Here is a 12721-nt window from a genome sequence, read left to right on the forward strand (position 1 = left end):
ATGTTATACAAAACATATATTCCCCACATTACTTTGGAATTTTTTTCAGGCGTTTTGTTAAACATCAGAGTAATGTGACGACGTCACACACTGACGACTAAAAAAAACAGAGAAACACTTCTAATCTCTGATACAAAACAGGAATCACAACAACACACCCTGACTCTTCTTTAATACAATTTTAGGAAAATCTTTTCTTCACAAAATAGTTATTTATTAACATGACTCAACAACATATAAACAGTGATAATTTTATATTAAAAAACAATATTGAAATGTTTACAAATCACATAATAAAGTGTTAGAATTAGAGATGCATTGAAATAATCCGAGTGTTGTCATGGTAACACAGACAGACAACATTGTTTTAGCATAAACTCAAACCACAATGGTTCACTTAAACACTTAAACAATACAATAAAAGTACAAAAACTTACAATACAAATGTAACCAACAAAAACAGAACTTGATCAAAATGTCTTTACAATTTTAATCTAACATATTTAAAAATTTAAAACAACACATTTATATCTACATGTGTATCTTAAAAAAGTATAGTTTAAAAGTTTATTACTTTTTTGTCAATCAATTCAATCCATCGACACTTGCAGCTGTCCACCAGTCATTTCTTCCTCCGTGAAAGATCCGATCTCATTCATTTCTGTGTGATGCTTTCATCTGAAGAGGAATCGTTTTCGGAATTTTCAGTGTACTTAGCTAACGTGACAGACTGTTGTCATCCCCTGTTGTTGTTGTGTGTTGAAACGGGACGATTCATGTGGAGAACGGGGCGTACGGAGGACTGTTTACATTCTCCTTTGGTTTCTGCGCATGTCAGAGACGTGCAGTAAGGTGGTGAAAGAGCTTCTGGGTATGTGAATAAAGTGAATAAATAAGTGAATAAATAAATCAATAATAATAAAGTGGCGGACGGTCCTGCAAACATGTCTCTAAGCTCTTTATTTTGCATATGAAACTCTGCTTTACCGACCCGGATAGTCAGCGTCATTGATGATTTGATTTAGAGCCGCCAAAAGGTTCCGATCTGTAAATAAAGCTTCACGAGATGCTCCACGTCTTCCAGCTTCGAGCATGGCTCTGATAAACTGACAGCTTTCGTTTTCATCGGCATTCTCAGCGTCACTGTCAGTGTCATTGCCAGATTGTGAGCTCTTACTTTACGTGCTGCCGGCTCAAATTGATAGGGCTTTACAGTCCTCAAACCACAAACACCCGGCGCCTCTGAATCAGCGTCACTTTCAGAACAAATGTTTCCACAATCTGAGTCTGAAGACAGAATTATGGACCTTGAAATATCGCTGCTATCGCTAGCTCCGACACGCAAAGGAGAAGCCATCTTGCTATATTGACCCATTTGACGTCACACGCACCACATGACCAAAACGGAGCTTTTGACCCGGAAGAGACAGGTTTGCCAAATTTGGCCTCAAAAATGCCGTTTTATTTCAATATTTCTTGCTCAAAAACACGCTAAAACATTTGGAAATGGTAAATATAAGGCGAAATACAGTTAACACCGAAAATGACCCACAACCCCATTACTAACCCTTTAAGGGTCTTTATCATGCCATTCTTAAGCCTTTCAGAGTAAACTGTATCCATATAGATCTATGTCTCTGCTGATTAGGTGCAAAATGAACCCATTTCTTCTCAGACTCAATGCTAAAATGAAAAAATTTTGAAGGTGTTTAGCCTGGGGCAGTGCTAGCAGTGTAGACACTTCCTGAAAGGGGCCGTCCTCACTTTGTGATGTCAGTTTGTGAGAACCCGCTCGTTTTTGTGGGTTAGGAGGGACCGGTGCTCAGAGCGCTTTTAGTTTTAGAGGATTACTCAGAAATGCGTGAATGGATCAGAAATACTGCTTTTGGATTGTTAATAGTGAGGACTGAACATTATGTAGTAGTTCACTTTCGGCTTATCCCTTCCACAGCGTAACAGCACCCACTGTTTCACATCAGTGACTTGGCAGAGTTTTTACGCCTGATGCCTTCCTGACACAACCCTGTACTTGAGCGGCACAGGGACCCAGTTAGGCAGCAGCGTCAAGGGTCTTGCCTAAGGACCCAATCTGGGTGGGGATCAGTGGACAACCCTGGAATCGAACCCAGGGATCCTGAGTGCCAGCCCTTCACCTAGCCCACTTAAAATAAGCGAAAATGTTTTTCACAATTTCACTTAAACCTTCCTAGTTAAAACATTATTGTCTTTTCTTCATGGCTCCCCTACTGTGGGTATCCCTTGCTTAAAAAAAGGCTTCTCTCCTGTATGAGTTCTCATGTGTGTTTTGAGATGAGATATTTGTCTAAAACTTCTATCACATTCTTTACACATAAAAGGCTTCTCTCCTGTATGAGTTCTCATGTGTTTTTTGAGAGAAACTGCATGACTAAAACTTCTGTCACATTCTTTACAGGTAAAAGGCTTCTCTCCTGTGTGAGTTCTCATGTGTCTTTTGAGAGTAGAAGTATTACTAAAACTTCTGTCACATTCTTTACACGTAAAAGGCTTCTCTCCAGTATGAGTTCTCATGTGTGTTTTGAGAGTAGATATTTGACTAAAACTTCTGTCACATTCTTTACACGTAAAAGGCTTCTCTCCTGTATGAGTTATCATGTGTATTTTGAGAGAAACTGCATGACTAAAACATCTGTCACATTCTTTACAGGTAAAAGGCTTCTCTCCTGTATGAGTTATCATGTGTGATTTGAGACAAGAAGTCTTATTAAAACTTTTATCACATTCTTTACACATAAAAGGCTTCTCTCCTGTATGAGTTGTCATGTGTGTTTTGAGAGTAGATATTTGACTAAAACTTCTGTCACATTCTTTACACATAAAAGGCTTCTCTCCTGTATGAGTTCTCATGTGTATTTTGAGATGAGATTTTTGACTAAAACTTTTGTCACATTCTGTACACATAAAAGGCTTCTCTCCTGAGTGAGTTCTCATGTGTATCTTAAGTTTAGATGCATAACTAAAACTTTTGTCACATTCTTTACAGACATAAGGTCGAATCCTTGTTCTTTTACCAGACTTTGTAGAAGAACATCTCTTTTCCTTTAGGGATTGTTTGGATTTCTTCACCAAAGTTGTCATCTTGAACTTTTTACTAACATCATAGTTACACTGACTTTCTGACATGTGAGAGCTGGCCACACTTTGGACATGACTTCTGTCTCTTCTCTTCCTCTGATCTCTGTTCTGTGGCTCTGTCTCTTCATCTGGAGTTGATGTTGATTCTTCATGTTGGTTTCCTTCTTCATCCTGACTTTCTGTTCCATTAAAGCTCTGCTGATTGTTTCCATCTGCTTCACTATCAACATGTTCCTCAAAAGTAGGAATCTCCATCAAGGTATAAGTGTCCTTAATCAGTATAGTTTGGGGTTCCTCCTGCTCCTCTTCAATCTGTGGGGATACTGGATACTCTTGTTCCTCTTCAATATGTGGAGGTTCTGGTTCCTCTTGCTCCATTTTAATCTGTAGAAGTTTTGTTTCCTTCGGTTCTTCTTTAATCTGTGGAGATTCTGGATTCTCCTGGTCCACTCTGAAGTTCCTCTGCTGGTTGCAGAGATCCTCCTCAGTCAGAAAACACCAGGGATTGACTGCAGAGACACAAACACAAGAAAGAGCCATTTTAAATGACTTTTTGTCAAACACCAGTCAGTCAATCCGTCAATCAACTAGAGCTGCCACAATTATTCTGATAGTCAAGTAATCACTGATTGTTTTTTCAATTAGCAGAGTAATTGGGTCATGCATAAACTGGATGTAAAACACACATTAAACTTAAGGTGTTTAAGCTATATGCTAAGTAAAAATAAAGACAAGATGAGGTTTAGTTAGCTAAACCAGTGTTTTTCAACCTTTTCTGAGCAAGGTACACTTTTTCCATGAAAAAAATCCTGCGACACACTAGCATCCAAAAAGGTAACAAATAATAGTCTGTATTGTTGTCCAGTATGGAGTCTGGAAAGAGCCAAAATGAAATAAATGTATACACCATTAAATAAATAAATGTGTCATTAAATATTTAAAAGTGGCAATAAATAAATAAATGTTGAAATCAATAAATAAATGTTGAAATAAATGTGGCATTAAAATATTAAAATTGAACATTTAAACATTTAATGACATATTTATTTATTTCATTGTCCCTTGTTGGTTAAAAGAGCCAAATTGAAATAAATAAATTTAATATGAAATACATAAATAAATGTGTCATTAATTATTTAAAAGTGGCATTAAATAAATAAAAGTTTAAATAAATAAATAAATGTTGAAATAAATGTGGCATTAAAACATGAAAAGAGCCATTAAAAAGCACTTTTTAACATTTTATAATATATTTATTTACTTCATTGCCGGCGTGGTAGAAAAGAGCCAAATTGAAATAAATATATTTAATGTGAAATAAATAAATAAATGTGGCATTAAAACATGAAAAGAGCTCATTTAAATATTTCATGATATATTTATTTATTTCATTATCCCTTGTAGGTTAAAAGAGCCAAATTGAAATAAATAAATGTAATATGAAATAAATAAATAAATGTGTCATTAATTATTTAAAAGTGGCATTAAATAAATAAAAGTTTAAATAAATAAATAAATGTTGAAATAAATGTGGCATTAAAACATGAAAAGAGCCATTAAAAAGCACTTTTTAACATTTCATAATATATTTATTTATTTCATGATTTAATGACACATTTCATGAAACCGGAAGTGGACACACCATTCAAATGCAATCTGTAGAACTCTGCTGTCAAACTCTGTGGGCGGGCCCAAATCTCATCATCGCTGCTCAATTTCTCTGGCCTGGTGTAGTCGAAATCAGTAATGGAGACCTTTGTGATCTTTCTTAATGGACAGAACGTCAAAGCAGGACAGTTGATCTCGGGAAACTCGGGAATCTTCGTTTTGAAAGTTTTTGTCTGACACCTCACTCACATACACGCTGTAAACATTGTTTTGGTGAAACGAAGAACTTTTGTTAGGTTCGCTAAATAAAAATGTATTCTCCGTCCACTTCTGCGGCACCGTTGTTAACACCGGATCCTTTCCCCACGGAGTTTACGCTTTTGTGCGGCATGGGAGAGTACCTGGCTGGGAACGGAGCTCGCCAAATAACCCTGAATGCAGTGTGCAAACGGGAGCGTTCCCACGTCAGCGACCGAGCCCTATACGGAGCGTGGAGAGGAAGCGCGGACATGAAGGGAGGAGTGTGCGCGTGTCCATGCGTGTCCGTGCTCCCTCAAGCGGACGAAAAGGAGTTTATTCTTCAATGAAGGCAGAAGCGCGCTCCTGTCTTTAAGGCACAGAGTGACACTTCTCATCGGTATCATTAAGTACGCTGTCGCCGTGCAGTTTTTGGTTCTGGAGAAGAAAAACATCTCTTCATATTGAGCAGTATTCTAATGTTCTTCTATGAACATTGCCTCCGTTCTGTAACACTCATCATTTTCAATGTTCAAAGATATTTTTCTGGACAGTTTTCTGCGTATTCGCGTAGTCCAATCGCTGAAATAAATTCAAGTTAAATTACGCGATCCGCCGGCTATTGCACACGGGGTGTAAAATTCCAGTTGTGTGTGACGTCATCAGCAGGTGTCAAATTCCGCGCAACCACAACAACTTGAGCGATTACGAGTCGGTTCGAAGTATAAACCAGCCAAGACAGGACTACTGTAAACACACCACTCAATATAATGATCATCACGCTAAAAAAATGAACAGAAACCCCCTCCCACACCGAGCCCAAAGCTTTTGAACACATTTATTGGCAGGCGAGGCAGCAATCCCCTCAACAACGACAGAGCCCAGGACCATGAAGCTTCTCCTCCTGGTGCGTTCACTGAGCCTCAGAACATAGAACATTAGTGGAAGTCTGATCGCCACCCAGCCTAACTAAGTCCGCTACTTTCTTAAAATAAGGAAATAAAAACCGCCGAACCGACCCTAAGCCCGCCCAAAATATACCTACCCACCTAAAGCCATTTTTGCCCGCAAATTTAGAACCAAAAACCCCCAGATTGGGAGGGAAACCGCCCAATCTGGCAACACTGCAGGCCAGAGAAATTGAGCAGCGATGATGAGATTTGGGCCCGCCCACTGAGTTTGACCGCAGAGTTTGACAGATTTGACAGATGTGTCATTAAATCATGAAATAAATAAATATATTATGAAATGTTAAAAAGTGCTTTTTAATGGCTCTTTTCATGTTTTAATGCCACATTTATTTCAACATTTATTTATTTATTTAAACTTTTATTTATTTAATGCCACTTTTAAATAATTAATGACACATTTATTTATTTATTTCACATTAAATATATTTATTTCAATTTGGCTCTTTTCTACCACGCCGGCAATGAAATAAATAAATATATTATGAAATGTTAAAAAGTGCTTTTTAATGGCTCTTTTCGTATTTTAATGCCACATTTATTTCAACATTTATTTATTGATTTCAACATTTATTTATTTATTGCCACTTTTAAATAATTAGTGACACATTTATTTATTTATTTAATGGTGTATATATTTATTTCAAACTGGCTCTTTCCAGCCTCCATAGTCCAGTCCCTCAACAATCTAATGTACTTTTTGAAAATAAGCAGGAAGCGTCATTGGAGTGCAGAGGTGCTATCACTTTAACCCAGTGTTTCTCAATCTCAATTCTCTTACCCCCCCCATGAACCCCCCCCCCCCCCAAAAAAAAACTTTCTGCTGCAAATATCATCGGTATCAATTATCAATTTGCTCAAGTTAAGCGTATATCTCTTCAAAACAGTCCAACAGTCTACATTTATTATCATAAAAGAAAAACTAAAAAAAAGTTCTTCTTTTTTTAGTTTTTTAAGAATCCTTCCAAATCTTTCAGACAAAGTAAAAACAATGGTCTTTCCTCGTTTCCCTCCACAATATTGATGAGAATTCTGGCTTTTCTCAAAAATTCAGTTCATTTACATTTGCTCTATGAAAACAGCGGCTCTTTTGGCCACCAAATGACTTTTTAGTTTGTATTTTGCTTTATTTAATTAATTATAAACTATTATATAAGATTATGCACAAAATCCATCCATCCATCCATCCATTTTCCTGACCGCTTTGTCCCGTTCGGGGTCGCGGGGGTGCCAGAGCCTATCCCGGCTACTGATGGGCGAAGGCGGGGTACACCCTGGACAGGTCGCCAGTCTGTCGCAGAGCAGCACAAAATCCATAATGTAAATTCATATAAAGTGTAATATTCTGTATATGCTGTTATTTATCCCTTCCAGAAAAAATGTAAAAAATAAGTGAAAAAAGAACTAGCTATTAACTATTCAGTTTTGAACTCTATATATTTTAAGGCTTTTTCCTTTTAAACACATTTGAAGTGCACAACACAAAACTCTGCAACCACAACCCAAAATACAAATGAAAGTGTACTAAACCAACAAAGACTTTTATTCACATTGACATTAAGAAAGACAAAAGAGTTTCAGCTTTGAGGATGTCATCTGGATTCTTCTCTCAGTGATGATCTGCTCTGTTTTAGAGAAGATTCTCTCAGTTCTCAGGTGTCTGGACAGGTTGATTGTGGAGGTATAAATATATATATAGAGAATATACTGTGAGGGAAAAAACTATTTGAACCCCAGCTGATTTTGTAAGTTTGCCCACTAAAAAAGAAATGATCAATCTATAATTTCAATGGTAGGTTCATCTGAACAGTGAGAGACAACAATGACAAAAAAAATTCCAGAAAAATGCATTTCAAAAAAAGTTATAAATTAATTTGCATTTCCATGAAGGAAATAAATATTTGATCCCCTATCCGTCAGCAAGATCTCTAGCTCCCAGGTGGGTCTTATACAGGTAACAAGCTGACATTAACCTCTCAGCTTGTTACCTGTATAAAAGAAACCTGTCCACAGAAGCAATCAATCCATCAATCCAGATGCCAAACTCTGCACCATGGCCAAGACCAAAGAGCTTTCCAAGATGTCAGGGACAAGATTGTGGACCTACACAAGGCTGGAATGGGCTACAAGACCATCGCCAAGCAGCTGGGTGAGAAGGTGACAACAGTTGGTGTAATTATTCGCAAATGGAACAAACATAAATTAACTGCCAATCTCCCTCAGTCTGGAGCTCCATGCAAGATCTCACCTTGTGGAGTTTCAATGATAATGAGAACGGTGAGGAATCAGCCCAGAACCACTCAGGAGGAACTTGTCAATAATCTCAAGGCAGCTGGGACCATAGTCACCACAAAAACGGTTGGTAACACACTACGCAGTGAAGGACTGAAATCCTGCTGTGCCCGCAAGGTCCCCCTGCTCAAGAAAGTCCATCTACAGGCCCGTTTGAAGTTTGCCACTGAACGCCTGACTGATTTGGAGGAAGACTGGGTGAAAGTGTTGTGGTCAGATGAGACCAAAATTGAGCTCTTTTTCATCAACTCAACTCGCCGTGTTTGGAGGAGGAGGAATGCTGCCTATGACTCCAAAAACACCATCCCCACCGTCAAATATGGAGGTGGAAACATTATGCTTTGGGGGTGTTTTTCTGCCAAGGGGACAGGACAATTACACCGCATCAAAGGAAGGATGCATGGGGCCATGTATCGTCAAGTGTTGGGTGAGAACCTCCTTCCCTCAGTCAGGGCATTGAAAATGGGTCGTGGTTGGGTATTCCAGTATGACAATGATTCAAAACACACGGCCAAGGCAACCAAAGATTGGCTCAAGAAGAAGCACATTAAGGTCATGGAGTGGCCTAGTCAGTCTCCAGACCTTAATCCCATAGAAAATCTGTGGAGGGAGCTGAAGGTTCCAGTTGCCAAACATCAGCCACGAAACATTAATGACTTGGAGAGGATCTGCAAAGAGGAGTGAGCCAAAATCCCCCCTGAGATGTGTACAAACCTTGTGGCTAACTACAAGAAATGGCTGACCTCTGAGATTTCCAACAAAGGTTTTGCCATCAAGTACCGAAGCACGTTTTTCAAAGGGATCAAATACTTATTTCCTTCATGGAAATGCAAATTAATTCATAACTTTTTTTGAAATGCATTTTTCTGGATTTTTTTTGTCATTGTTGTCTCTCACTGTTCAGATGAACCTACCATTGAAGTTATAGATTGATCATTTCTTTTTTAGTGGGCAAACTTACAAAATCAGCTGGGGTTCAAATAGTTTTTTTCCTCACTGTATGTACTTCTTTAGAATGATTTCCTGCAGACTCTGTTCCTTCATACCATCAAAAAAAGTCAAATGGTTCCAGTTTGTTCTTCTTTTCTAATTTATCTCATTTTCTTTACGTTTTGAGTTGTTTTGAAACAAACAGAGCGTGGGATTTTACTGTGCAATAGATTTAAAGTTACTTTAAAATTAATTAGTATTTGGTCTTCTATTTCGGTCCTTCAGATCATTTTATTTTAGGGTTATTAATGGCCCGATGTTATCCTGCGCTCATTTGTAGTTTGTGTAATTGTGACAAAAATATTTTTATGGAGAGTTAAATATTGAAAGTTATTTATAAGTTGATTAATTGGCGTATACTTATACTTGTATAGCGTTTTTCTACCTTCCTTCAAAGGCCCAAAGCGCTTTACAGTCACAGACCCTTTCACACACACATTCACACACTGGTAGTGACTCTGCTGCTGAACACAGACGCCAACCTTCCACCAGAGGCAATGTTGGGTTCAATGTCTTGCCCAAGGACACTCCGAGATATGGGCGGGAATCAAACCTGAAATCCTCCAATCAGGAGTCCACCGCCCTACCTCTGCACCACGGTCGCCTCAATTCCAATTCTGAAATAATATTCCTGCCTTTTATTATTCATTAGGGATCCAACAATATTTAATATAAAACCAAATCGTTCGATACACGTTCCACGGTTTGGTACAGCATTTGTCACGATACACATTTTATTTATCCAGTACCACAGTGAGCTGCCTTTATCATGTCTGTGTATTCATGTCTTCATTGCTGAGTCTGTCTGCTCCAGGTCTGCTCCTACCCTCCCCCGCCCTGCCAGAAACTACTTCTCTTGGGAGGCGGAGCCCAAATGCTAAAAACAGTAGCGTTTTAGCTAACCGCCCAAACAACCAAGACAGTCATAGCACGTTGTGGCCGCCATGTCCTCCGTTCTGGCGGCCTCTTTCAGTGGGGAGTCTATAAAAACGCAGGTAGAGCAGAATTTGTACTTTTGCGTGTTTTCGAGGATTTTTCATGTCGTGACTGCTCAGGTGAGTGAGCAGCTACCGGCTTGTTTTTAAAGATACGCCACCAACCTGCAGTGTGAAGTGATCTAGGTTTTGCCATCGAATATGATGATCTGGGAGTGAAATGTGTCACAGGAAGGACAATATCTGAAAGATTTGCCNCTGTTTCTCCCTTCCTCTAGTTTTATCATAGCGGGGTTTAGAAAAGCTACCTTGTCCTGGCTGGTCCACTGCAGTGCTGCCAACTAAGATGTTGTGCTGCAGCCATGCTTCAGCTCTGTCAACGGCTTCCTGTGCCTTCCACTTCCTTCCAGTTTTCACCAATATTCTTGCTGTGGTAACTTTTTTGTCAGATGAGTCCTGGTACATCATCAGCTCCCTGGCTTGTTTGACCTTGTACTTCTCTGACAGGTTGCTGATTGGAACCTGCAGCATGGTGGAATCACCATATAGGGCAATGCTGCTGAGGCATCGAGCTTGGGCCAAGCTATCTCCGGAAGAACTGGCCGATGGTTCGTTCCAGCATCTCCACAGTTTACATGAGCATCTCATAGACAAGCAGGGACCAAAGGAACCTCCAAATCCAGGTTTGACATTTTCTGGTAGCCCTGACTTGTCTATTGCTGTGAGTCATGTTATCAAATCTGTCCTGGGTTCCAGTAGTGTTTTTGTGTCTCTTAGAGAGCTGTTGAAGACCTTGCCCAGGCTCTTGACAGGTTTCTCTGTCACCGCTGTGTCGCTGCCTGTCTTGAAGACGAGAGACCTGGACTTGGCCGCTTTGAAGCTTATCTTTGCCCAAGAGATGAGTTGCTCTAACTCCTGAAGCAGCCATCTGCAGCAGGGAACAGAGGTTGCCGGCACAATACCTGCATGCACCAGAGGCCTCAATTGTGAATTGGGCGTGTTACAGCCCGAAGCAACCATTGCAGATCTAGTGTCTGCCCATGCATGGAATATTGTTGCTGCAATTGCAGAGTTGAGCCCCAGAATCTCATCAACATCCATGAATAACAATGACTGATTGTCCTCTACGGTTTGAGGTTTCTTTACAAAAAAACTTTTCAGTGGTGCATATGAAAAAAACCATGGTCTTACTGTTGCACCCAGCCATCTGTTAAAAAAGGAAAAAAAAAGAAATGACTGTACAAAAGACTCAGTCAAAAATGTTGGGAATATTTTAACTTTCAGTTTAAGTTCCGGTTATCAGATGGTTGACGGGTGAAGATGCACCCAGCTGGATACAAGATGGGGATGGAGCTCCAATCCATGAATAAAGCAGAAGTTGGTCTTTGTTCGAACGGAAGTTGTTCTTTTTTTGTGGCCCGGGAAAAAAGTATTAATGTATAAAATATTCAGTTTTTAAGACAATGCTGCAAAAGGGTTTAATTCTCCCAGAATTCTTCTTGGCTACCTTTAAAAAAAGTCATTAATCATTAGTATTGCTCCAAAAGTGAAACCAAGAAATAGATACTAATATGAATAACTCAAGAATTAGGTAGAAGAAATATTCCAAGTGTTTTAGGAGTGTAAAAATAAATGAACAAAAGAGACAGAGAATGACAACCCAGTGAGAACAGTCAACACAAAAAAGTACAGTACAGAAGCGGCACAGGTCAACTGTTAACCAGGTGAGTGTGTACTAGTTGAGGTAATGAACAAACAATCCACAGCTGTGGGAATTAACTGAGACCAGGTGTGAAGAATCGCACATGTTGTGAGTGATTTGTAAAGTGTCGTCTTCTTTAGATGACTACCTTGTCTAAGACTTCCCCTAATAAATGGAGTAAAGTGGAGATGATAGTTGTGTTTAAAGACTCACTTTGATCAAATGTATGCTTTTGGTGTTTTTCATCTGTTCATTTTATCACCATGGAGGACATATTTAAAGAAAATTAAGCTTAAAATTGCATTTCTGAGGATTTCCATCCAAACATCCAGCCATCTTTTTCCGCTCGGGCAGCAGTCTAAGCAAAGATGTCCAGACTTCCCTCTTCCCGGCCACTTCCTCCAGCTCCTCTTAGGGGATTATGTCAGCTGAAAGACATAATCTCTCCAGCGTGTTCTTCCCCGGGGCCTCCACCCAGTGGGACATGTCTGGAACACCTCTTCCAGGAGAGATTCGGACCAGATGCTGGAACCACCTCAACTGGCTACTCTCAGTGCGGAGGAGAAGCGGCTCTACTCCGAGCTCTCTCTGGGTGACCAAGCTTCTCACCCTATCTCTAAAGTCCAACAATGACACATTTTTAATATTACATGCCCAATTTTTGCAGCCAGTCATAGAAAAACATGACAAAACAGAGTCCTGTTGAACTTCGTATAGACATATGAACTATTTTCAGATATTTTATTACAAAAATAGTAGTTTTCCTGCCTCCCTCATTCTGTCTTGTCAGTGCAGCTTTATATCAGATCTAAACTAATAAATGACAGACCAATGTATTGAAAGACATAACCTATCAAACGGAAAGGGATAATATG

The 12721-nt window shown here is 39.3% G+C and overlaps 1 protein-coding gene across 1 annotated transcript; it reads right to left on the bottom strand.

Moving 5' to 3' along the window:
- Window positions 1-2086: 2086 nt before the first annotated feature.
- Window positions 2087-3618, bottom strand: LOC118599381 (gastrula zinc finger protein XlCGF57.1-like). Its single transcript, XM_036214336.1, has one exon. It carries the CDS (start codon window positions 3490-3492, stop codon window positions 2233-2235), a length of 1260 nt encoding a protein of 419 aa, XP_036070229.1. The 5' UTR covers window positions 3493-3618; the 3' UTR covers window positions 2087-2232.
- Between the last annotated feature and the right edge of the window lie 9103 nt (window positions 3619-12721).

Source organism: Oryzias melastigma, linkage group LG1, assembly GCF_002922805.2.
Source record: "Oryzias melastigma strain HK-1 linkage group LG1, ASM292280v2, whole genome shotgun sequence".
In the NCBI taxonomy this organism is placed as follows: Eukaryota; Metazoa; Chordata; class Actinopteri; order Beloniformes; family Adrianichthyidae; genus Oryzias; species Oryzias melastigma.